This window comes from Falco cherrug, chromosome Z, assembly GCF_023634085.1.
Source record: "Falco cherrug isolate bFalChe1 chromosome Z, bFalChe1.pri, whole genome shotgun sequence".
NCBI lineage: Eukaryota > Metazoa > Chordata > Aves > Falconiformes > Falconidae > Falco > Falco cherrug.
In genome coordinates, this window is record NC_073720.1 from 16,488,135 (window position 1) to 16,514,454 (window position 26,320).

The 26,320-nt window shown below is 43.7% G+C and overlaps 2 protein-coding genes across 5 annotated transcripts in view; one reads left to right on the forward strand and one right to left on the reverse strand.

The window, feature by feature from the left end:
• NIM1K (NIM1 serine/threonine protein kinase) overlaps positions 1–8,382 on the forward strand; it is a 31,906-nt gene extending 23,524 nt beyond the window's left edge. Inside the window, exons 3-5 of one of the 2 annotated variants that reach the window (XM_055698695.1) lie at positions 468–801; positions 5,341–5,609; positions 7,633–8,382. In XM_055698695.1, coding sequence (XP_055554670.1) covers positions 510–801; positions 5,341–5,609; positions 7,633–8,382 — 1,311 coding nt within the window. In that variant the 5' untranslated portion in view covers positions 468–509. Of the gene's footprint in view, positions 1–13; positions 802–5,340; positions 5,610–7,632 lie in introns of those variants that run through there. The other variant, XM_005433751.3, reaches the window with a different exon arrangement.
• Positions 3,103–22,073, reverse strand: HMGCS1 (3-hydroxy-3-methylglutaryl-CoA synthase 1). Of its 3 annotated transcripts, none has more exons than XM_055698694.1 (11): positions 21,926–22,073; positions 16,970–17,427; positions 15,907–16,032; positions 15,220–15,384; positions 14,338–14,506; positions 14,038–14,208; positions 13,080–13,186; positions 12,640–12,765; positions 12,209–12,372; positions 11,708–11,814; positions 3,103–5,954 (listed from the first exon to the last, which is right to left on the reverse strand). In XM_055698694.1, exons 2-10 carry the CDS (start codon positions 17,415–17,417, stop codon positions 11,722–11,724), a joined length of 1,569 nt encoding a protein of 522 aa, XP_055554669.1. In that variant the 5' UTR covers positions 17,418–17,427; positions 21,926–22,073; the 3' UTR covers positions 3,103–5,954; positions 11,708–11,721. The 3 variants fall into 3 exon arrangements, with proteins under 3 accessions (XP_055554669.1, XP_055554668.1, XP_055554667.1); XM_055698693.1 differs by lacking the exon at positions 3,103–5,954 and adding an exon at positions 8,467–10,003; XM_055698692.1 differs by lacking the exon at positions 3,103–5,954 and having other exon boundaries at positions 10,055–11,814.
• Between the last annotated feature and the right edge of the window lie 4,247 nt (positions 22,074–26,320).

The following is a 26,320-nucleotide window of genomic DNA, read 5'->3' on the forward strand; positions in this document are numbered from 1 at the left end:
GTCAGCTATTCAAAATGAACTGGAAGCATCTGGATTTATTCAGCATAGTTAATCAGCTATTTGTTTGACCTTTATATATCAAGTTAGTTTTCAAAGCAGCAAGCTAAAGGCTGAAAATTCATGTCAAATGTTTTGCATGTGTCAAATGTACTGCATAGACAGTGAGCAGCTCGGCGCTTTCTTGCACAAAGTTTACAGTTTTAATTGCAAAGCCTTTTTTACCTTGTAGATTAAGATCCTGATATACTAAATCTGTTAGTCAGGGACGGATGTAAACAGTTTCCAGTTTTATCTCTGGCTTTGAACAGAACTGCAATATGTAGATATGCTGGATTTGTTTTTGAAATAACTTCCAAAGATGGACCTTCAGTAAGCTGGTTGGGTTTTTTGCTAAGTTTGTCACTGTGTCCATTATGCACAGGATTGCATATTCATACAGAATTATTTCATTTAAACTCCTTATCCAGCCATCTTGTTAAATGGGGAAATAAGTGATTACTGTACAGACTATGACAACAGGATATGTGAATGGAGGAATTCTTGGAAAACATCGCTATGCCAAGTGGCATCGTGAGGACAGTGGAGAAGACGATGGGCATCCAGAGTGCTATGGAGGCGATGAAGAGGGCAGGCAGCACAGGCTGACCCCATTTGAGAAACTAATGCAGGATATGTCCCAGAATGAAAAAGTTGTGAAAGAATTAACCCTGGGAAAGAGACTTGGCTTCTATCGAGTCAGAGGAGAAATAGGAAGTGGGAATTTCTCACAAGTGAAGCTTGGAATTCATTCCCTAACCAAAGGTAGGTTAGGGTGGGTGGGTCACCTGCATGCTGAGCACCCTAGTTCTGTAGGTATACATATGGCCCTGTTTGGAAAGAGAGATGCAGTCTGAACTTTAATTACTCATATAGTTTGTATGTGTCCTTCTTTTGTTGTTGAGCAAAATCTATAGGCATGGTCACAGATAAATGCTTAGGTTTGGATTAGGCTTTAAAGAAACCAGAAACATTTTCTCTAGATGGCACCTATTGCAAGAGAAGTTAATCTCCGCACTTCATGGAGTTAATGTATCTCATCCCATGGCTCAAACACTCCACACTTACAAGCATGGTGCTGTGCCTCCCCTCCCTCAACTCGTCCTGTCCCTCTGCCTCTTCCTCTTCCCTGCCCCAGCTCATGGACTGCACGGGTAGAGGTTGTAAACCCCCAGGGCAGCCTGGTTAGGCATGCTGCTGCCTGCAGTTAGCACAGCTTCCTTTGTTTCATCACAGATTTTACTAGTATGGATGAAGCTTTCATTTGATCACAGTCATTTTGGTGAGAAATTTTATGCCTGCTTTACTGACCCATTTGCAGGTGGTTCATTACTGTAAAAAGCTGAGACGTGGCTGCTGAGCAAGTGCAGCTCAGGTACAGCCAAACCAGGGTTTGTGCTGAATTGTCAACTACCTAAGTACAGAAAAGCACCCTATATCCGCTTCTAGGAAGGACTAGAAAGGCTAGGTAGCATGAAGAGAAGACAGAAGTTATAACTGAGAACTGGTCTTCATCTGTCCTGTTTTTTCTGTCTCTGTCTGACAATAATAGAAACTGTTCTTGTTTTCCCCCGGGGTGAGTATTCCCTGCATCTTTGTACACTACTGCCTTGATTTTTTTCTTATAGTCTTTGACTGTCTTTTCTTCCATCACCTTATAGGTGAGAGAACGAGATATGCCCTAAAGCCTTCATGTTGTATCATCTGTTATTTTCTCTAACCACCTCTTTCAGCCCAGACTGCAAAGCTGTGGGAACTCACATTTATCCTTCGTGTGCAGCAGTTGTTGTACTGGGAATAAAAGCAGGGAACTGACAGTATTTATTTTTCCTAAATTTAAGTCTGCCTATGCCTAACTGGGTGTGGATTTTTTGGTTTTGCTTGTCTCAGAAAAGCATGTCTATTCTACTTGGCCCATATCAAGTTATTTCCTCTTCTGTGGTTTTTTTTTTTCCCCAATTTTTTTTTTCTTCCAGAGAAAACTGTCTTGTGCTTACTGTTGGAGGAAATGCTGCTCCTGTACTGGGAACAGGGGGGAATGCTAGGGAAAGGAAGTTACAGATTTGATCTGGATGAACTTTGACCTCTTGAACTTAACTGACAGGTTACTTTAGCATTTGAATAGAGCTGACTGAAAAATTTTGAGTGTCACTGAATATAGTAAGCTTGGGCAAATTTATGATTTTTTTTTTTTCTCTTGAAAAGGTTCTTTTTCACCAGAGATCTCTCAAATTATTTTTGGTTTGTTAGTAGATTTTTGGTTAAAATGTTCACCAGGCAAGGAGTTAATTTCTCAATACTAAGTTTGCAACCATCACATGAAAGGAAGGATAAAGGATAAACATGTTTGGACTCTTATCTGCCTCTGAGCTTATCTGTCCTCATGAAATACAGTATGTAGACAGAAGAATAGGCACATGCACATGTGCACATACATACATACATACATTCATACACACACACACACACACCCCCCCACCAAGAAGATTGTTTTTTTCCAGTAGATGCACATCATTGTGTTGGTAATGATGTTCCTGCACGGTGCTAATGAGTACAAGCTTTTTTTTTCCTTTTTTTTTTTTCCTCCTGCTTATATTAATGAAGCCTTTGTATTTCTAATGCTGTTTGGGTCCCTGTTGTAGGGGTAGGTGTATGTGTCTGGCAGATATTCAGCTCTTCAGTTATTGTCATAGTGTTAAGTTCTAAGTATGGTCTTTCTTCTTAAATGTCACTATATTAAAAAAGGTAACAATTTTGCTGTTTATAAGATGAGTTTTTGTAACAATTACATGTGTGCTGTTCTGTAGCCCTTGTGATCTGTTGCAGCAGAACACGGGACAAGTTTTCTAGAGGGACCAAAGTTTTCTAGAAGGAGAGAGGAAAAAACTGGATAGAGCACCTTGTTTCTCTCATAAGGCCATCTCGGTTGCTTAGAGAATACAGGAAAATCGTTGGTGCTGTGATATGTATTGGGTTATGCAGGAGTGTTGCCCACTTTATTAACCTCAATTTTGGCAGATATTTTCTCCAGAGACCTGCAGAGTTGCATGCTAAGGGTTATTATGGTCCTAAGCACTTTGTAACCTTTATTTTACATACCTGCCAGCTGACAAATGTAGCGTGAGAACAGAGCTGAATAGATGCAACTAAGAGCATCCAAAATTTACAGCTAGTAAAAAGCCAGCCTAACACGAAACATCAATGGCAAAGGCAGAAGTATTCAGACATCTTTTTTTTTTTAAGCCTTTTTAACTTGGTTCCATTTGCATTTTGTTCCTTTTGCCATCATAGCATACACCACTTCTTCCTGAAATGACTTCTCAACCTTCTGACTTCTCTTATAAAGATTTCTGCTAGTTTTTCCCCAAACCTCTGCATACACTGCATATAGTCAATCAAAATCCCACACGACTCAGTTTAAATATTTTAGTAAATGAGCTGTCTGCTAAAAATGCTCTCCTGTTCAGCACTGCTGCCATGCAAGTTTAGTACAGGATCTATAAACCAAGCATTTTTTGGAAGCAGAGGGAAACAAGTTTAAAAAAAGAAAAGGAGAGTGTCAGGTTTATTACACTTCAAGGTGGGCTGGTTTTCTTTGCATATCACACATATGCAACTGCAGTGATGTAGATTTAAAGCTCAGTCCTGATTTATGGTTCAGTGCTAAACCATTTGCAATATTTTCCCCTCTTTCCTTTAAAACTTTGCAGAAGAACCAACCAGGAGGAATACTGAAGTCCAGCAAAAGGAAAGGGAAGGAATTTAACCTAGATTTTTTTTTTTAAAGCCCAAATGCCCCCAACTTCTATAAATTAAGATGTAATGATGCAATTACATAGTTAACGTTGTAACAATTGTTATCCCTGCAATATCTAAATATTTAGTTGTGCAAATGTTACCTACTGCGAGCTGATGCTCTTTGCTCTTGGTTTAGGTGATCAATATGCTACCGACATGACAAGGGTTTTAGTCTTTCACGCCCAGGCCAGCAGTCAGAGCTCTGCCACCGATCAGTGTCACATGCTGTTACCATGCAATAGCTACACTTCCTCCCGATCCACCATGCCACCATCCACACCACGCCAGAGTGGGTTCCCGCGTTTCTAAGGGGCTTGCTAGGAAGTACAAAACAGGTCAGAGAGAAGCAGTGTGGGGAAGACTGCCCTATACTCAGCACGGGCTCCTTCTGAAAATAGGCACGTCAAGGGATAATTCAGCACCTTCCACAAGAATTACATTTGCTTGGAATATCTGCTGCATTTCAGTAGGGAAATCAACTTATGTATGTTATTAAGGTAAATATACTAAACATGGAGTTTTCTTGGTCTGTACAGATATATGCACACATATGCTTAACACTTCCTTTAGGTATGTTGACATGCTAAACTCAAGTTAAATACCTTTGTAATATTAAGTAAAAACATTTTAAATCCTTTTATACCGGAACACATGTACAAATATAATAGCCTTCTCGCTCTTCTCTTATGCAACAAGTAAACAATACTTTTCCATTTACTCCCATGTACTAGAAACCGAAGTGAAGTTTTTTTCTGAAAGATTCAATAAAAATGATAAAAGTCAAACACTCGGGGTGTTTGACTAAGATATTCTTGGGGGAAAAACAAAACCTTCCCAGGAATAAACAGTTGTTTTTATTGCCATGATCCAGTTTTACTGTCCTGACTAGTTATACAAAGCCACCATAAACCTAATTTAACCAGACTAATCCTTCAAATACCAGCTGTATTGCTTAGAGTGAAGAGAAAAGCCATAACCTGCCAATTGATACAGAAATGTAAAGGCAACTGTGATGCATTTATTCACTCTACTTGCAGGACTACAGCCAGAGCCCCCAAGTTACCCCCAGTTTGTCTATCTGCTCTGAAACAAAGCACCTAATCTTAACACCTCCATCAGTCTGCAAGTACCAGACTCACCAGGCTCAGACCTAGCCCACCTGAAGAGCACTGAGTTAGCAAGGAAAGTGCAGACTTTACCAGCATTACACACCAAAAGCAGCTGCTTTAACTGTTGCCATCAGACAGGTACTAGCCTGGTGGCAACAGAGCACACTAAGACAGCAGGCCATTAGCTCTTGCAATAACTCGAGCAGCCTTTATGCTGTAGATGGAAAGGGACACAGGGGTGTGCGAAAGACTGCAGGGCTTAGTAGGCCTCTGCAGCTTAGCTTGCACTGATCAGAGGTGAAATTTTATTGCCCTACTCTAACCAAGCATTGCTGTAAGTAGTATCATCATTTGTACCTATTGCATTAACAACATGGAAAAGTCTTTTTCTTTTCAGAGAAAGTTGCAATTAAGATTTTGGACAAGACAAAGCTGGACCGGAAGACTCAACGTTTGCTATCTCGTGAGATATCCAACATGGAAAAACTGCACCACCCAAATATCATCAGACTGTATGAAGTGGTGGAGACACTCTCAAAACTGCATCTTGTGATGGAGTATGCAGGAGGTGGGGAGCTCTTCACTAAAATCAGTACAGAAGGGAAGCTGCTAGAAACAGAGTGTAAAATAATCTTCTCCCAGATTGTGTCTGCTGTGAAGCACATGGTAAGTTCCTTTTCCTCCCCAGGCATGTTGCCCCTCACTACTCATCAATGTATCTTTTGGTTTTTACCTAGCAGGTTAACTGTTACCAAGATTTCAGGCTCACATTTCTGAAGAGCAAAACAGATCAAGAGCTGTCTTAAAAGCATCCGAGAGAGCTTTCTCATCCACCTGGAGTTACTGCCTCTCTGTTGACAGCTTTTTGGAGGAGACTGGACTGGGAACACCTCGTGGGTGGAACGATCCCTTTAACGTTCTCCTGTCTGCTTTGAGCTGCTGTAGGCAGCCATTAACAAGGCTTCGTTTCTTCCCTCCAGCCATTTCAAAACAGGATCAGTCACTCCTTTCCTTGAAGAAAGTGTTTCAGAGAAGAGGCTTGTTAAATGTTGCAAACGTGCAGCCACTTGCTTATTAATGAATGTGGGAGACCGGCACTTAAAGACAGTTAATTCCTGGTCCTTGCTTTGGCACAAATCTGTGAAGTTAACACCCAGCAACACATTCTCCCTGCCTTGTCTTCAGGGTTGGGATGCTGCTATTTTACCAGAACCCAAAGCATCTTGTAAAGGCAGAAAAGGTACTTCAGTACCACCTCCTCTGAACCTTGCACAGTTAACTACAGCTACTTCAAACAACAGCATAAAAACACAGGAAGACTGTTCTGGAAATCTGAGAATAGCAGCATTCATTACAGTTGGCTCAGGGTGCCCTCCAGTGGCTCATGTTTTCCTGCCACGTAATAGCCTCAGGCAAAGTCAAAAGCCAGGGTGTTCCCAGGTTACACATCTAGAAACCGCATTATAGACTGCTCATGGCATATATAAACATTGCATTTTTTACATCTTTTGAATAAAATCACCATATGTCCTCTAAGTGATGGATTAACTTCAACATGTTTTCCATAGGACAGGTACTCTACAGCTACCGGAATGAACTTTACACTTCCAAGACTGCATCCGTTTCTCAGCATTAAAACCAGATTACCAAGCCAGCCCACATCTATCTTTACTCATACACAAAGACCTCTGCAAAACATTTTACTTTTGCTATACCATATGGTCCATGCTACTGAAATCCCATCTCACTGCCACCAGTACACAACCAGAAGATCCCTGCCTGTTACTGATGAGTTTAAAAATCTTGGGATGCTGAAAGGTTTCCTTATTACCTCCAAATACTGTACCTGGTTACTTTAAAAGCCTGGGCAGAGTGCTCAAACACATCTACTCCTCCCAGTTATTTAAAAGATGAAGCTAAACCCTTAACTAGTCAAGGCAGGTATATTGCCACTAAGCAAAGCAAATTCAGTTTGAGTCCTTAGCTACCACTACCATTTCCAAGGGAGAAAAAAAAAAGTACAAGATACATGTATTTATTTTAGGTTTATAAAACTAGAAGACACGACTGAACTCTGTGCCCTGCAACAACATGAAATACCACAAGGCACAGGTGTGTGCTCTTTTTCTCCTGCCACCACCAGCTCCTCATAGGACACCACAGCACACAACAGAATTGCAACTTTCTTACTTTATCTAAGTTCACTGGGTGAACTGAAGACCTTCACTTCTTAAGTCCACAACCTTACGATGTATACAAAAATGGAATAGTTACTTGTATCGTTACAGAATTACAGTAACTGCAAAAGCAAGTGTTCTGAACCCTGAAAAAAGGTTTTGTGCATGGTTATCTAACTTCGTAGGATTAACTACAATGCCATCACAGATCTGCTTCATGACAGTAGCTGATACTGGTTAACAGGTTGAGACTGCTATTCTTAAGACAACACCCAGCATCCTTCTTCCCGTCTTCACTTACTCTGTTGTTTTTGTATCAGTAGAGATATTTGAGATAAATATTTGTTTAAATATAGATAAAATGTGTTTAAATACTTCTAACTTCCCAATTTCATTGCAATACTTATTTCTGACTTTGTCCAAGGTAACTCCCTTTCTCCTGCATGGTAATTAATTAGTCACTTAACTTTCCTGTAAACAAGCTAATACCAGATTTCCCTCTTGTTCTACAGCATGAGAATAATATCATTCACCGGGACTTAAAAGCAGAAAATATCTTCTACACCAGTAACACCTGTGTTAAGGTCGGAGACTTTGGATTCAGCACAGTAAGTAAAAGAGATGAAACTTTAAATACCTTCTGTGGCTCTCCTCCTTATGCTGCTCCTGAACTCTTCCGAGATGAAAACTATATTGGTATTTATGTAGACATCTGGGCACTGGGGATCCTGCTTTACTTTATGACAACAGGTATCATGCCATTTCGGGCAGATACAGTGGCCAAACTGAAAAAGTGCATTCTTGAAGGGACATACAGTTTGCCTCCCTGCCTCTCAGAAGATTGCCAGAATCTGATAAAAGGAGTCCTTCAGCCAGTACCAACCGAAAGATATTCTGTCAAACTTATTATGAACAGTGAATGGATGCAAGGAATACAGTACCCCAAACCTTTACAGCCGTTTAAACTGGATCCAAAGTATTTATCAGACAGGAGTACACTCAAAGAGGAAGAAATTGAAGTGAAAAATATTCTGGAAGATCTGGGCATCACAGAAGAACACATTCAAAATAACCGGGGAAGAGATGCACACAGCTCAATAACAGGGGTCTACAGGATTGTTTTACACAAAGTCCAGAAGAAAAGGGCACTTGAATGTGTTCCTATCATGTCCCATCCAGACCCCAAAGAACAAGACTTGAGGACAGGAACCCATTCTTATAGCAGGGTGAAGCACACATCCAAGCTGTGCTGTATTTTATAAATTGCGCTGCAGGCTTTCTACTCTGCACATTTAACAAAGGGTTTTATTCACTTTTCGCAAGTTCTGGTGTTACTTTTTTTGTAATTTTTGAATAAACAAAAAATGCCTCATCTCCTTTGTATGTCTCAAGTCACACTGAAGCACTCAAATACAGAGCCCTCATGCGTTTGTTTGTCCCTTGCTCCAGAGGCACAGTACAGCACTGCAAGAACCCCAGTAAGTGACACAGGTAAGGAATCATTAGTTGGAGGTGACCTTTCAGTAATGATCAAGTAATACTGCATTTCACGCACAGAACGTTCTCAGTACAGGCATGTGACAGCTGACTTCTTGAACAAATCATACCTCAGCTCGACACAATTTTACCACTGCCAACCAGGACCATTTTTGCAGAGAACTACATTTAAGCAGAAACCAGACCATAATCTAAACAACTCCAAATTCTTCTTTAAAGTTTCTTCAGCAAACTAAACATGATAAAGTGTGTATCACAGCTTTTTTTTTTTTAGTTTTATTTGAAGAAACAACAATGCTGTTGTTAACCACAGTTCCCCATTCATCACAATTCAAGAGAAGCAAGTTAGGATATGCTCTTTTACCCTGCACATGTGGTTGCAATTCCCAGTGCATCGTTGGCTGGGCTACCATCTACTAACCTTCTGACACTTTCCATTACTTGCATGATTCTATAACACTCTAGAACTGCTTGGACTCCAGCTGCACTCCTGTAAAGATTTAAGCATACTCCAAAACTCACGTAGTTTTAAATTCTTGCTTTAGCACTAGGCATCAGTATGTGGAACACAACCTGTAACAAAATCCATTTATACATTGCGCATTACAGGCTTGTACTAACTCCTGCCATACTACTTTGGCAAAGGCTGGCACAAAGCAGATTTTGACACTCTTGACCACTACAAGTTGAAAGTTGGATAGCCTGACAACTCCAGTTATTCTGAGCATCAACAAGATGTAGATACTCTGATTTTCAGCTTTAACTGACTATTTTATACTTTAATCTTCAACACCATCAGCACCAATGCAAACAGTGTAAAAGTGCAGTAGCTGTCCTCCGAACAGGCATAGCTAACATGACTAAGCTAAGAGCTGGAGCCCACATAGTCTTAGATAAGGCAAGTAATCCAATACAAGTTTGAGAGGTACAGCTGGTGCTTTCAAATTTAAGGGCAGGATGCCTTATCTGTTGTGGGGACTGAAGAGATCATGATGAATTTAAAGGGAGAAAATAACGTAAGTGAGCAACAGAATGACAAGCCAGCCATGGGAAACAGGACTCATCGAGGCTCAGGCAAGTACAAAGCAAGAATCAATCCCCCTTCATGGATTTTCTGAGGGGGATAAAAAAATACCAGCTTTTATTAGACAGTAATGAAGATAAATTGAAATTCATAAGCTGGTAATCAATTCCTCCTCTTTAAACAGTTTCCATGTGAAAGCATTTAAGTTACTTTGAAACACTGCCCTGGAACAATGGTTTTGCACCAGCCTAAGCAACCCTTTCTTTCCATTTTTGCAATGGAATGATATAAAGAAAGAAGGTCCATACAGTTTGTGAACCCACAACTTCAGGTCTTCACAGGGCCAGTTTCCTTTTTCTTTCCTGTTAAAGAAAAATGCATCCTGAAAACCCAACAAGTTAGCACTACTCCAATGGGTCTCAAATATCTCAAACTTTATTTTAATGAAGGATCAGCCTCACAGCCTGTGAGGTCCCTGTGGTTAACTTTGTGCCAGTAGCTCACTTCCCGGCTTGTCCACTGCCAGCAATGGACTTTGTTCCATGGCACTTTGGTCTCCTGGTGCCAAGGTAAGTTTCACAAGGGCAACCTAAACCAAAATACTTGCAAACACTATCATCATGCATCATTGCTCCATCATTTTCAGCAGAACAGATTAGTACTCATCAGTTTATAATAAACAACCATTTTTACCAAGGCTTGACTGTACAAATACAGCAAGTTAGCAAATCCTAGTGACAGATAACACAAACACTTCATTACACACAAAAAAGATTGTAATTTAACAGACAATTTTTTTTTTTGCTACTTTATATTAGGTAATGTAGCTTTGTAGAATTAGCAAAGAAATAAATTCAACAAAACTTCATTCTGTACATTAGCTCAATTTAAATATATATTACAAGCTTAGAAGGCTCATGTCATAGTTAATATTCATTCTGGGCTTTAAAAAAAAAAACTCCCAGAATGGAATCCCCATTAGCATTGTGTTTCTACCACTTGCAAAATGTATAGCTTTTAGCTTGCATGTTGGGGGGGTGGGGGTAAGAGAAAAAGAAGACTCCACTCCTACAGTAATACCAATAGCGAGAAAGACTTCAAAAGTACAAAGCCAAACCCAAAATTATCGTCTTTCAGAAATGTATTATATAAATAATAGCAAGAGGCCAGAGCTCCAAAGTGATCTTCCTCCCTTCCTCTCTTTGCCAATTAAACCAGCTCTGTAATACCCAGAAGTTTTATTTGAAAAGTCTGCTGCCTTGGATGCTTCTACTAAATGATCCTGAAAGTTGCCAAATCCATGAACCCATTTCTTTTGAAAGAAAAAATTACTACCTCCCCTCTTCCTCTTTCCTCCCAGGCTGCTGTGATTTATAATGCAGGTATAAAACCAGTAATATGGATGTTCGGAGCAATTATGTAGTAATCAACACGGTGGGTCACAGAGCTTCTTGCAAGAAAACCACCTGCCTGTCTAGCCATTCTCAATCCAGTCATTTTGACAGGGGAGAAAGATTCTATTCCACCAATGAATGTTACTTTGTTCTAAACCTTTCCCAAAACAGGGTGGTGGGAGGTAGACTGGGAGGAGAAAGGGAAGGTGATAAAGGGGACAAAACGAAGTGCAGTATTGAGAAGATTGCTTACTGTCAAGGCACTGAGAACCCCAACATTAAAAGCTTGGACTATGGTGTGTATGGCAGAAGTAGAAGTTAACAGCGTAAGTTTCAAGTCATTTTACATGGAAAGAGCAAACAGAAGATTCCCCCTAAGTACAAAGACCTTGTAATAGACTACAGGTACTGCTCAGCAATTGAAAAAAATTCAGACATGTTAAGGAATCTACACCACCCCAGAAAGACCCTCCACCTCCAGTATATTCATGATTTTAGTGTTCTGAAAATACTATAAATATCACCATACCATATTGTGACAAATCTTTCCAAGGAGCTTAAACAATTTTTCCATACTCCAATGAAGCACTACCATACACTGAAACTTCAGCGCTACTGCAATCCTTTTCCTCTCTCTTTCACCCTACCCTCACACCTTGTTTCATTCCCCACCTCACAGAGGTATCTCAGTGCTCCCCATTGGAAACAGTAACAGTAACGCCTTCAGATTCTGTTGTTGCAGGGATTCTTGGCACTTTCTTAGCAGGGCTTGGGATGTGCTAAGAAGAAGGGAAAAAAATCATTAAATAAGATTTTCTAGATCAGACATTCATACTTCAAGGCTAGTCCAACTCTCAAAACAATTCATGCTACACTTGGACGGCTTGGTCTTAAGTCAATCAAATCGGTCATGCTTCATGCCAACTGATTATGTGAAAAGAGCCAGTTTGTTCTTGTTTCAGTCTTGCGCAGTTTCTTTCTTGTTATGATGAAATGTACTTTTAAAAGTCTCATGTTCAGTTTTTTACTTCTGGCTGCTATGTTACATATGTTAACAAAGTATTTCATGTAACTTGTTAAACCGCTTCCTCTTAACATACATGCACATGCTAAGACAAACACATAACTGTTCCACCACCTATATCAAACTTTAAAAGAGTGATGAGTGTTCACCTCATGAACAATGCCTGGGTGGACAACTTCAACTCCTGCTTCCAATGGTCCATCACCCATGAGTGGGCGCCGCGCGTAAGTTCTCCTGTGTTTTTCATCCACACGCACAAGGTACCATGTTCCCTCAAACAGATCTTCTACTGAACACTGTGGGATATAGTTGGCTGTAAAAAAGCCAGTAACAGATACAGTTAGTTGGTTCCTGGTAAGAGTTTTACACAACACAGGCCTTTGCAATCTGGATGTAGTAAGACAGAAAAAACATTTTCATTTCAGCCACATTCATTGGGCCAATGAACACAAACTATTCAGAAGCAGAAAGGGTTGGATATTTTCTTCATTCTACACCCTAGTCATTTAAAGTCAGGTGAATTAAGTGATAAGCATTTTGCTGTAAGACTAGGAATGACTTATATTAATGAAGTTCTTACCCAAATGATGTGTTTCCTGTCTAATCTTCATGTTTTCAGCAAAGACATCAGGAGCAATACATTTTCTTGAGTCAAGTCTTATCTTGAGATCAGAAAGGCTGGCAGTTATTTTGTCCAATGCAGAACCTACAATATAAAATCATCATGTAAGGTAGCACCAGTGCAGAGAGCTGCACACTAGCATGTTCACATTTCAAGCCCATTCAAAATAATTTGAATTACAGAAGCTAAACTTTTAGTCATTTAAAAATACTCCTTATTACTCAATCGAAACATTAACCGAGTTTGAAGAATATTATTTGCCCAAGGCGACACTTAAATGTTCCTGGAGCAGGAACATCTTCCCTTCAGCGTTACTGTCATTAGGCATTGCTCTGCAGGTTTACTTATGCTGGTGAGCTGTGCAAAGGAGTTAACTGTCATCTCTTCCTTTCACTCACCGGGAGTGGCATCCTGTGAAACTCGGATGGAATACAGCGTAGCAGCAAAACCAGAGCCATATGAGAACACACCAATCCTTTGTCCTGCAAGCTGCTCTGGGGAGTACCTGCCAATCAAGCAACAGTTATTTAAACTGAGAATGAAGCCAAGGCACCAATTTTAATTAACTAGAAAGTGGAGCTAGCTTCAAAAGAGCAGCCAGCAAACTGTATTGACAATACACATTTAGCATGCTAAATGCATAAATTATGACTTTTAAAACCACAGATTCTAACACTGTTGTAATAGCTGCCTAAGGAAAACAGAGCAAAGAATTGCCCAGAATATGATTATCTAGAAGGCAGCCATTTTTCATTCTGGAGTCACCTAAAGCCTAAAATGAATGACCACATATTGGAAGGCAAAGTCAGAATAAAGAAAAAAGGACCCAAGAGAAATAGTTTAATTGAAACTTAACATGATTTTTTAAAAGTCTGTCATTAAAAAAAGTTATGTAAATACTGATCTAATTTGGCTTTGTTTACTACAGCAAAACAGAGAAAAAGGCATTCTGATCCACTACAGTGGTTTTGTTTTGGTGGGGTTTTTTTGTTTGTTTTGTTTGGGTTTTTTCTTGGGAGGCTGCGGACAGAGGGAGAAGTTGTGGAGGGGCAGGGAAGACATGGGATGGGACAAGGGTTTGAGGCTGGGAAGAGACACCACCTTACAAATAAGATCCTACTTTGGAAGGCAGTAACAAGTTGTTTCAGACCAGCTTCTGATAGAAATTTTGAGTCTCCTTGTCACTTGAACAGATTGTGTGTGCAGGGTAATTTAACTTTAGTCTTTCTGCTTCAGGCAATCCGGCAGGAAAAGGTTTGCTAGATGGTGCTTTTACAAAAGACTTTTTGAAACAAAAACCTTTTATGACCTTACATATAAAGGGCTATGACTTTTTTTTTCCAGTTATATGCTTACTGGGCTAGAAGCGAGGCAAGGCAACCATAGACTGAAGGGGTATACATATTCCCATTCTGATTGGATACGAGTAACGAAGCTTTGGTTTTCTGGTTGAAGAGCTCTGCACTAGCTTTCATAAAAGCTTTTTCCACATCTCTGTCAAAATACGTATCTTCAAGTTTTACATCCCTATTAATAAGAAAGAAAAAAAACCCAGTAGTTCAGAAACAGGTACTAAAATACCAGGAAGTGAAAACACACCTTGGATGTGCAACAAATTAAGGTTATGTAATTAAGGAAGACAGCAGTCATTCTCACCTGAAAGCTTCCAGACCACTGAAAACAGTGTTTGCTGTTTCTGGGTTCTGGTCACTGAGAAAGTCATTCAGCAAGAGTCTAGCCACAGATTTCTGTACCAATTTACAGTAGGGAGAATGAAAGATCATGAATCCAAAGTCATTCAAGGTGAAATGTCTGTCCATCCCCTCTGGAAGTGGAAGAAATGTTGTGTTACAACTTTTGTTTAGTACTTGCTTCAACTATGAAAGTAACGTATGAGGGTGGCAGGATATCGTGATCCTAATGGATCAGCATACAAGAGACAACCATAAGACTAACTGTTGCTGGCCCGTTCATTTTAAACACTGCTGCTACTTCTCTTTAAAAATTGGTTTCTTACTGATCTTTTGCACCAACAATGTCTGCCCTTCTAGAAGAGAAAGCTGCAAGCTTAACTTATATTAAGACTCTCATATTTTTACCCAGCATTCTGACGTAATAAATAGTCTACTTCTATTAAGAAGCATAGGTATGACGAGCAGGTAGTTAAATGAAGTGAAGCATCTACTAAATACATAGGGTAAAAACAAATCAGTATTGGCATCGTTACATAACATTTAAATATTAATGCCAGTAACTTAAGACCCTGAGTAGAGGGGGGAATGACACACTTTGAAGCAAGGTATTATACATTAGACCAACAAAAGCTGCAGAGACTACTGCTTACTATCAGGTACTTAGTGACAACAGAAAAGTAGTAACACATTTCTTACGCAAGAGAGCACACCTTTCAATCAAAAGAACACAGAAACAGGAAGAAAGGGACCCATATACTAGTCTTCAGACTGGACACTAAATACATTGTGTAGTTAGATGTTTCAGCGTTTGCTAGATCTTGCAGTATCAGGTGAAGCTACATACCTTTTTGCCACTGGGCGTGGATTTTGTTGCGATAAACAGTGTAGCAGCGATCTAATGCACTGAGGTAGCACTGTATAGATAGTTTGCCATCAACTACAGGATACTCAGAGACCATATCTGGTTTATAGAAGTCATACGCGTGCTGCATGTGGGTTCCACGTAACCCTGATGAACAGAAATTTACGAAAAGTTGAAAATTAGTTTATTCAGCTGCTTTGAGTGAATTTAAATGCATCACTTAACATCTGTGGGGAAAGAAGTAATATTTGGCTCTAGTCAAGCAGGTTTTCATAGCCCTTCAGGCCCTTTAAGGTAACATTTCGTAAGTTCTCAACTGCTTGTTAAGCACGGTAGGACTAAGCAGGACAAACACAAGTAACAAATTATTTTCATTATTTCACCTTGAAAGTACAGTGCTCTGTTATTCAGCTCGGAGTCTGCTTTTTGTCAATTTTGCTGTAGAATGCCCAAGGAAATAAACAGATAGGATCATCTCTAGTTGTTCCTTGCTGCCTCCTATTAACAGGACTTGCCCAAATTAACCCAGAGCAAGAGGAGACAAAGTACAATTTCTGACATTCGTGGGATTTAATCCAGCCCTCCAGCAAAGCACAAAAACCAGCAGACAGGCTTCAGGGCAGATCCAGTTATCTGGCTGAATGGTGTATGTTTTCTCACTGGACTAACCTCTCTCAAAAATTAACGGAGCATTTGGACCAACTAGCATAGCAACAGCACCAGCTCCACCTGTTGGCCTGGCATTTCCACTGGCATACACAGCTATGTCTCCAGCAACAACAAGTGCGTAGCGCCCTGTGAAAAACACACAGAAATAACAATGAGAAATAACCAAGAATCTAGCACATTTTAATACCATCAGCAACTTTTAGGCTTTAGTTACAGAGGAGATTATGCAAAAATTATGGGGCTCTTGAATCCTGTCTTTTCTGCCACATCTCAGTTTCCTGGCAGCCACCAAAATTAACAGAAGACCAGTGATCATTAGCCATGTCATTATTTTTTCAGTGTAACTGAACTAGTGGCAAACAGCCAAGGCATTTAAGAAAGACTCTGGAAAAGAAGTTTACCCTCTTGGTGTTACATGCTTAAACATCAACACTGTCAAAGCTGTAAGGCAGACTATTCAAAACCAGAGGATGACATAAAAAAAACCCACTTGTTGGGCATGAAGCTGAATTGCTACAGGTTTTTCTCATCTCTACTGCTATATTAAAACTTAAATTCCAAAAATATAGCTGCAACTTTTTTTCCCCCCAAAAAATGATCTTTCTGAATACATGCAGCACGTAAACAAGTGAAGAATGAAGGTATGTTAAAAAGGAAAAAAAAAAACAACCAACAACCCTGTTTCTATTGGTAATGTATTTTCTGCTCTAACCTCTCAGAGCTTTGTTGAACTGCTGAAGTGGATTAGGTGACAACTTGGAAATTTCAGTTACATGAATATGGCACAACAAATTGCTGAGGGTTACTGGGAAAATATGTCTCTTTTTTAATGGTCAGTTTTATTTCAAATACTTTTAAGGAGAGCCCTCTAGAAATGCCGCTAGTTACTGAACCATATCTCTATTTGATAACATCCCTGCAAGAGTTCAAAAAGAAGGTCAAATACATGGTAACTATGGGTTACTGCGATTTTCATGAGAGTGGTGCACAAAGAAGTATGCTTAAGGAAAGAAAGGAAAAAGAGGAAAGTCTGGAGCTGAGCAGGAAAATACCCTCAACTTACCATCCCAAGAACTGGACTCAATCCAATTAACAGCATTAAAAAGAGCAGCAGTGCCTCCATAGCATGCATTGGTGGTGTCAATTCCTTCCACATCTGTATTACCAGATTCTTCAAAAAGCTGCATCAGGACAGTCTTTACAGATTTTGATTTATCAATTATTGTCTCCGTTCCAACTTCTAACCTCCCGATACAATCATAGGAAAGGCTGTTCCTCTCCATGAGCTTCTGAACCACAGTCAAACAGAGAGAATTGATATCCTCCCGGTCGGAGCAGAACCCCATTTTTGACTGGCCTAGCCCAATGGTGTACTTCCCAGCATCCACACCATCATACTTCTCCAGCTCTGTCTGGTCAACATACTGAGAGGGAAAATATATTTCCAGTGCAACAATTCCAACATCTTTGGGCCAACAGGATTCAGCATTCACTGGAAGAGACCCAGGCATCGTGGCAGATCTTTAAGAAAAAAGAAAAAAAAAACAAAAACCACAAAACAAGCTGACTTATTCACATCCATTTGAAGAGACCTACTTCCACTTTCTGTAGGTTTACAGAAACAGTTAAATTTCAGGTATTTTACAAGGTCATTTGCAAAAGGTAAGCCTTTGTCCCTGGGGAGACTTTGGTCTAAGTATACTGTAAACATCATGAGAAGTTTTGTAACATTTTACATTAAGGAGTACTTTTAAGCAAAAATACAGATTTCAGCTCTGGAAGCGAACAGATGTAGGTTAAACCCAAGTTATTTCATGCTTAACAAGCGTTAAGTGTTTAAGAAAAGTCTCAATGTTCATTGTTCTACTTTCACTTATATGCAAAGTCTCAAGTTTATACAGCCAAGCTAGAAACACTGGGGTCTTTTTTGTTGAATGTTGCTCACCGAGAACCTAAGTTTAAAATTTATCCTTCCCAGGAAAGCCCTGCCTTGAAACAGGCCAGGACTTTTCAAAATTATTTTAATTTTTAAACTAAATGACTTAAGTTGCTCCATTTTGTTTACACTTGGAACAAAAATAGGAATTTTTTTTGCTGTGTTTTTATTTTTGTTTCTTTTTGTATTTTTGGTTGGGGTTTTTGTCTGTCTTCAGCATACTGTTTTGCCACTCCAGAACAGTGGAACTCCTAACACCAGACCTAGAGAAACATTCCACAGGCTGAAATGAATACAGAGGGATCCTCCCTGGTGGACCAAGTTTTCTTATTTCAATCCTGTAACTTTACTGTCACTACACTCTATTACTTTAACTCCATCACCCAGGCAGGCACCGCATTCCTACACTTTCACTCAGGGCTTCACAGAGCGTTCTCCCGTTGTGCCCAGCTGCAAGCACCCAACTTCTCCCATCAAACCAGTCAGGTGGATAGCGGCACAGAGCCCTTTGCTGCAGGACTGGTGCCTTTACACGATGTATATAAAGACAAACATTAGGAAGACATTGGCAGTGTTTTCTGTTACAGGTAGCCTTACGCCAGGCCTAAAATACGAGCACGCGGCTGACCATTCATTCCGATCACCACCGAAGATCTTTCAACATGCCTACGATGTACCTGAATTAACCTATTTAATTGTGAAGTATTTCTCTTGCAGCCTGCGTGCATATTCGGGCGGCGCAGACGGGAGAAAAAGGCAGCTCGAGGCCGCGCACCGGGGCGCTGCAGTACGGCCGGGCGGCACAGCCATGGTTTTCAGCTAAACAAAACACGATTTTGCGCTGTCCCCGCACCCTGCCGCCCGGCCCCCGGGCCGCCGGCGCCTCCGCTCCCGTAACCCGCCCTGCCGCGCAGCCCCTCGCCTCAGGCGGCCGCCGCCACCGCTGAGGGCGCCGAGCGCCCCCTCGCCAACGCCTCAAGGTTACCCGTGACCCGGCCCCAGGAGACGGCGAGGAGCCACCGGGGCGGCACGGCGGCGGCACGCCACGTCCCACCCGCAGCGCGGAGCGCGGCGCAGAGCCCACCGCGGCGCCCGGCCGCCCCCTGCCACCCCGTCTCCAGCGAGCGCGACCCGGCCCTTACACGTTACGGAAGCCCATCGCCGGCTGCCGGCGCGGAGTGCCGCGCATGCGCGCGGGGCCCGGCGGGGCAGTGCGCAGGCGCGGGGAGCCCGCCCCACCCCCCCGTCCCCGCCCCGCCGCGCCCGCGCCCCCGCCCGCAGCGCCTTGCGCGATGAAACGCAGCAGCACCGTGACCGAGAAAAAACCCAAACCCACCCAAAACAGTAAAAAAAAAAAAACCCTTCAAAGGAAACCCACCAGCACACAAAATCCCCCAGTCTAAGGGGTTTTTCGACCTTTTTTTTTTTTGACAATCCCTGGCCACGGGCATCCTGGTGGCGCATCATTTCTGTTGCTTTTTTTTTTGCATTTCTCCAATGCTGTAAGTTTTAATTTTTTTGCATGCCTACACCACAGCGAGCCGTACCACATCTTGTTTTAAATCATCTGGATTGAAAAAAAAAAAAAGCAACGAAAATTTCTGCCTCTGGGAATCTTGTGGTCAGCACTAGGATTTGCCATGGCATGGCAGAAGGTTTACACTGTTAGAAATGAGGTGGCCATCATTGCTTTCCTAAAGCCACAGCCAGGGACAGCGCACGGTGGTCTGCAGGCTGCACAAGAACTGCAGGACAAACTCACATCCCCTTTTGGCAGTACAAGCAGCAAGTCACACACATCTCCTGGGGGCACAGAGCAGTCCTGGGATTCAGAGCTTCTTCCAAGAGCTGCGTTTTACCCCAAATCTGCACAGGCACTGCAGGGGAGAAGGCAGATGCTTTCCAGAATGCAGGTACGCCACCAACAGCGAGATCCCAAGGTATCAGCTGGGAAAAGGACTTTGGGGTCCAGCTCCTTCCAGCACAAAATGCTTCACTTTTGAAAGAAGTGGACAAAAAGGGTGTACAGACTGCTGCCAGCTCAGCTCAGCATCTGGCAGCCACCCCAAGGGCGAGCCTTGTACCCCAGAGCAGGGCTCATTTCTGCTGCCAGAGCCAGAAAGCTGAAAAGCAGAGGCTGCAGAGAATCTTAGGGGCTTCATTTTATTTAAGTTACATACTAAGAGGCAATGCATGCAGCCCATAATGGACTTGACCTTTAATAGCTATAGAACAGCAGTGGCTTTTAACCAGTCAGTGAATTACTAGGAAATGCAGTGTGCCGAAAGGACTTGCACTGTTGGTGAGGGCTGAAGCAAACACTCTGCTCTGCCCTTGGTCTTCACAGAACTCAAGAGGCCAAAATCAGCATTTAGTTCATCCTACTTGCTGCAGTTCTCTCGTCAGAAAACTTTCTGCAGAGGACAGCTAAAGGGAGGCTCTGTCTACAGTGTATGGCTCACTAAATATGTCTCATACAGTGGCAGTCGGGGTGTCAGGCTGTATCACGCCAAAAAAAAAAAAAAAAAAAAGACTGCTCTATAAGCTTGGTTGGATCACTAAAAGAAATAGGGCATATGATAACTAAAGTCAGTCATTACAGGGAAAAAAATATTTACTTGATATAAAACAAACAGACTTTTGTGCTCCTGATCAAATGGCAAACAATATTCCATCATTGGTTTTTTTTTTTTACCAAAAACTAAAGCTTTCTCAAAAGCACGAGTTCTTTTAGAAAGCAGAGAACCCCAAATGCTTTAATATAAAGAAGTGAGAAATTTGCTTTGTTTCGTGCCCACTTAGGATCCTGTAGGGAATGAATGAGCACCACAGAGCAGCCCCTGCTCTCTGCTAGTGTTGCCAGAAATACATTCTCCCACAACTGGTGGCTTTCATTGTCTTTGTTAAGAACTTGAGAATGTACTGTCCATAAATTGACCTCGTTATTTCCTGCTTCAGTTTTTCAGTTATATAGAACACTTGACTGAAAGTTGGAAAATAAGCCCCCGACTGTCTGCTACAAGCAACGCACCCGGTAACTCCCTCCCGCGCCTCGCCCCTGGAGGACCCGCGGAACAGACCTTGCTGATGGCCGCTGGGCCACTTCAGGCGGCTTTTCAGAAGTTAAACCGTGATGACCCGGCGGTGCCTGCTATGACATCCCCGCAGAACGGGAGGGTTCACAGGTACCGAGCGTGCCGGACCCCCGCACGCCGCGGGGGGTCGCTGCCTCTGCCCGTCCCGGGGCTGCGCGGGAGGCGAGCGAACCGCGCAACGCCAAACCGCAGAGCCCGCACCGTGCGTGAGCCGTGCGGCCCCGCCCGCCGTGCCCCCCGCGGGGATGCCGGGCGCCACCCGCGGGCACGGCCGAGACCGGGGCTCCGTTACACCCGGCGGCTGTCGGGATGCCCGCACCCTGGGGGCCGCACGCAGGGTCCGGACCGGCCCTTCGCCCGCCGCGATGGCGGGGTGGGGATGTGCGCGGCAGGGGACACGCCCGCCCCGCCCTCCCCGGCTTGGCTGGGCGCTTCTGTCGCGACACTGAGAGGGGACTAAGGGCCACGCAGAGGGCGCCGCCGCTTCCAAGCTTCTTTGAGGCCCCCAAGCCGGGGGCAGAGCAGCCCCGCAGAGCTCACCCAGCCGGGGGCTCGCCCAGGGCGGGACGCACCCGGAGCCCCCGCGCCGGTCTTCTGGGGAGGCGGCCGGCACCGGCGGCTGCCCCGAGCAGGCAGCGCTGCGCCGCGCCACCGGCGATGCTCCACGATGCTCCGGGCAGCGCCCGGCGGGGCCTGCGGGCTAACACCTACGGTAACAGGCACCCAGACACGCCTCTCTGCGCTTTTTTCTTCTTTTTTGCCTTTTTTTCCCCCTCTTATTTCTCTCCCCCCCCCCCGCCGCGCGGCAGGCACTTCAAAAGCACCCCGCACCCACACCGCCGCGCCGACCCACCCGCCAGCGGCGCCGCAGCCCCACGCGTGCGGGCCCCACGGCTCCGCGCCCCGACACCCGCCGCGGTGCAGGTGAGCGGCGGGACCAGCGCTCGCCGCCCAGCCCGAGGGCCTGCAGGGGTCGAGCCGCCCTCACCTGTCGGAGGCGATGGCTCCCGGTGTCGCTCCGCTCGCTCGCTCACCCGCTGGCACACACAGCACAAGGTACGGCGTGCCGGCGTGCGGCGCCTTTAAACAGCCCCGCCGCCCGGGCGCCGGCCCGCGCCCTGAGCGGCAGCTTCCCCCGCCAATCACAGCCGCAGCCGCCCAGGTCCCGCCCACCGGCCGGCCCGCAGCTGGCGGAGAAGGCGGGGGGAATGGTGTGAGAAAGTGACGCAGCGTGGCCAGAGGGCGGCGCGCCAATGAGGACGCGGCAGAGGCAGCGGGCGCTCAATGGGAGCCGAGCGCAGCGCGGGGGCAGCCAATGGGAGCGCGCTGCCGACCGCGGGTGAGAGTAGGACGGTGGCTGGGCCCGGCGAGGCGAGGAGGCGGTTGCCCGGCAACGGCAGGCGAGGCCCGCCCGGCCCGGCCCCGGCGCGGGGGTCCCGGCGGCGCCCAGGGCGGGGAGACCGAGCGCGGCGGGCCGCGTGTGAGGGGCCGGGAGGCAGCTGCGAGGCCGCGAGGAGCCCCGGGGCTGCTGGGGGTGGCATCAGTCCGGGGCAGGGGCCTGCGGGCCAGCGGGAGGCCGTGGGGCAGGTGGCGCGCCGCTGGCAGCTCAGCCGCACGGCCCAGGCCTGTGAGCCCCCCCGTTGCCTGTGACACCCACCCGCAGCCCTGCCTCTCGGCCGGCCCGGACGGGGCTCTCGAACTGGGGCATGCACGGAGGCCGTGCTGGGGAAACTGCCTCACGGAGGATGCGGTGCCCTGTCCTGCCTGCCCCAAATCCTCCTGGAGCAGCCTCTTCCCATCTTGTTAAATCCACCGTGTGCCAAGCCCTGTCTCATGGCGTTACTGTTATCTGGCAAGTCGACAGTTAGCTAATGTATGGGTTTCTCATGCCAGCCTCTGTAGCCTTTAGGCCCTGTGATGATTTGTATCCAGCTAATCCATTGCTGCGCAAGATACTGGGCGTCCCCAGAGGAGTCCTCCCTACCGGTACTGGGAGTACAAACCTTTGTTGCATATGGGAAACTGCTCAATTAAAATCACATTCAAATTTTAAGGCTTGCATAATTTGGTCGTAGAACGCTGCTCAAGTCAAAGAAGTATACTCCCTTAGCAGCTGGTATCGGGTTCTGTGACATCTGATTGCTACAGCTAGCAGAAGACGCCACCTCACTCACCTCCCACAGTATCAGGAAATAACCCTGTTAGTTCCACCATCTTAAGGGCAGGTAAAAATAAGGCAAAAGAAAGGGAAAAACTGTCACTGAAAGTGTTAACTCCTACCCTGTTTGTTTAATCTGTTTTGAACGTGTAACTGTTACGCTATCCTCATGTAAAATCAGGGATTTCTTGTGTAACTCTTTGTAGTGCAAGGATTGAGAAATACTACAGAGAAATTGGGAGAAGTTTTGTTTGCACGTGATGTTACCCTGCAGTCTTCTGATAAGCTTATGCCAGCCTGTGTACAAGCCAGTTTGATTTGTAATGCTGGAAACGCACACTGACAAAATGTAAACTTGGTAGGTGATGGCATAGTCACATCATGTATACACACTGTTATCTTCTGTGCTTGCAGACCAAATGAACTTCTTGTTAGAAGAGTGGAACTTATGCTCTGGAAAGCTAAAACTTCAATCCCTCCTTCTTTTCCCTTCCTACCCCAAAACAGAACTGTGTCCTTCCTCTGGACTTCAAAATGGGTTCCTAATGCCAGCCTTCATTATGTGCTTTGGTAGAAAAATGTTTCCTGACATCAGGGTACTTGGACTGTTCCAGCTTTAGCAAAGAACAGATGCTCAGGAGGAGATAAAACAGTCCATCTTGTTGACTTTGCAGGAGCTCATGTTAGAGCTGCAAGTGTACGCTGAGACCTTGCAACCCTTTCCCTGCTCCCTGGGGGCTTAGCTGCCTGTGTGTTAGGCTGGCTCTGGTACAATGTGCTCATGTAGCTTTGGATGAGGCTGCAGTGAAAAGAGCTGTGTGATGAGGAGGACAAGGAGGTGTAAGGAGCCTCCACAGTAGCCTCTTCCCCTTCACTTGGGAGCTGTGTTTGAACTTGGGCCCTTGCCTGAGCGGCACCATGGGGGTGCCTGTGCCTGGCTACATTCCTTGCTGATCCTGACCCAGTGACTTGACTTCCCAGCTTCACCTCTGACCTGCTCATGATTACAGATTTGTCCGGAAACTTGCCTTCTTGGCTGACCCTGCTTGCCATCACCTGCTTTGCTTTTTTGTTTGGACACTGTGAGAGTTTGGGCACTTGTTGGCGAGGTCACTGCCCTGCCTGCTTTGTTGTTGTTGTGCTCAGCTCCTGGCTCACCCACCCTTGCAGGGCACCCTGCCCTTGCTGCTCCTGACAGCTTAAATCTGCTCACCTTTGAGCCTGCATTTACATGGTAGTGGTGGGGTTTTTTATGATAAATGGCATATTTTCTTTCATAATGGCCAAGGCACAACTGGTTTTTGCAATTTTTTTTTTTGGTGTGTAGACAACAATAAATGCAGCTGCAAATAGCAGTCTTCTTATCTATCACATCTTCACAGATCTGATCAAAAAAGGTACCAAAATGATTTAAGATTAGCTTGGGGAGATAATCCATGTTATTGCTCTCTTTACCATGGCCCATGATACAATGTGGTGAATGACATCTCATAGTCTTTGACATTAACTTTCTGTGTTGTAGAAAATAGTATGACATAGACATGCATGAAATCATTGCTATTAATTTAAAATCATGTATTTGCAAAAAAGCCCTCCACCAAATTAACTGCCTAAAGCCAATAAAATTCTAACCAGACTCTCCTATTGTGTCAGTGCTGAAGTGCATTTTAAAGATTACAGCCTGCAGATGATGAAGGAAAGATAAAAGGTACAATGTGACAGACAGTTGCTGGATTTTGAGAAGTCTAAACTGTGGTTGAGGACACAGTGCAGTCCCAATTTTTTAATAAATATCTGAAGTTAAATTCAGAGAACAGCTATCAAATCTATGCTGCTAAAAGCAATGTATTTGCCTCCTCAGGATGTTTCTGGATCCCGATACTAATTTAAATTTACATCGAGTCCAGACATCCTCTTCTTGCAGATGAGTTTGATGACTAATTTTTTATAGCCTAAGATCTACTACTTTTTCTTATTAATCAGTACAATCTATTTTATAATTGCTGTCAATAGCATTATTTCTATTCAGCTTTATGAGGCTCCTATCTGCTTTTGCTGTCACTGAGTGTATTGCAAGGAAACACTGTAGAAAAGAATTACTATTATTTCTTCACAAGAAAGGTTCTGCCTATAGTGCTATTGCGACAGACTACAATTGTTTTATATTAATTTCTTAGAAAGATGCAGTAATAACATAAAAGTTGTCGGTGAATCTGGTTTCAAACCTCTCAGGTAATTAATTTGTAGTCTTCTAACCAAATTATGCTCCAGACATGTGATTGCTACTATTTCTAGCCCAGCTTGTGGGGATGCACGTCATTTTCCTTTTGTGGCTCTAGAGTTTAACCAATCTGTCCGGTGAGATTTTCAGTCAAGACTGTATTCAGTAATTTGGATTAATAAACCAAAAAGGATGCTGTGCTTTGGAAACCTTAGAACTGAAAAGCTGAGAAAGGAGAGGTCAGTTTAATAAAAATTGTTTTACCAAAGAACCTCAGCATAACTGAGAATAACCTTGCAGCAGAAACATGCTCAAACTTGCTCAGATGCTGCTAGTGAGAGGACAAACACACTTCCCCTTTCTTCATTAAAATCTAGCCTTTTTTGATAAAAAAAGGGGTTTGAATTTGAGCCCCTGACACTGTTTTTCAGCTGTGTGGAAGTGGGTTGGATCTCCTAATCCAGTACTGTTTTGAAAGACAAGTGTTTGCAGTCTGATGACTCACCTTCTAGTTTTAAGCCAGTGTATCAAATTTAGGGTGCTGGTTTTGTCTCAATAGACCCAACAAGTGCTTTGCTTCTGTTCATTAATTCTTAAGCAATTCTGTGACTTTGTTTTATAAAGCCTCCTAGAGAGAGAGAGACACTGTCATATTAGGTTAAGTTAGTAACTCTTAAATGAAACAGCCAGATGTTTCTTAAAACCGTTTAAGAGTGAATTTATTGCAGTTTTCAGGAATATTAGTTACAGGCCTAATTTGGATTTAATTCAATGGGAGCTATACTTCTAAGTCACTGACATACTCACTGGTGTTTTGAATAGTGAATGCTGTACCGCTTATCTAAAGGATGACGCACCTGTGTTTAGTTAAAAGTCAGGAGATGTCCAAGGACGCTTGTTGCCACATGATGGGTGCACAGACTGCTAAGTCCTTGGGTTGGTTATCTTTAGAAGGGACATTTTGTCTTAGATTCCTGTTGTACATGCAACGTGGTGAAGATGAA

Bases quoted from the DNA above. Each gene is read 5' to 3' on its own strand.
- HMGCS1 (XM_055698694.1), bottom strand. From the start codon at position 17,417: ATGCCTGGGTCTCTTCCAGTGAATGCTGAATCCTGTTGGCCCAAAGAT. The intron at 14,507-15,219 runs GTATGTAGCTTC...TTCCACTTCCAG, and splicing joins CCACGCCCAGTGGCAAAAAG to AGGGGATGGACAGACATTTC. The intron at 12,373-12,639 runs GTAAGAACTTCA...GCTTTTTTACAG, and splicing joins ACAGGAAACACATCATTTGG to CCAACTATATCCCACAGTGT.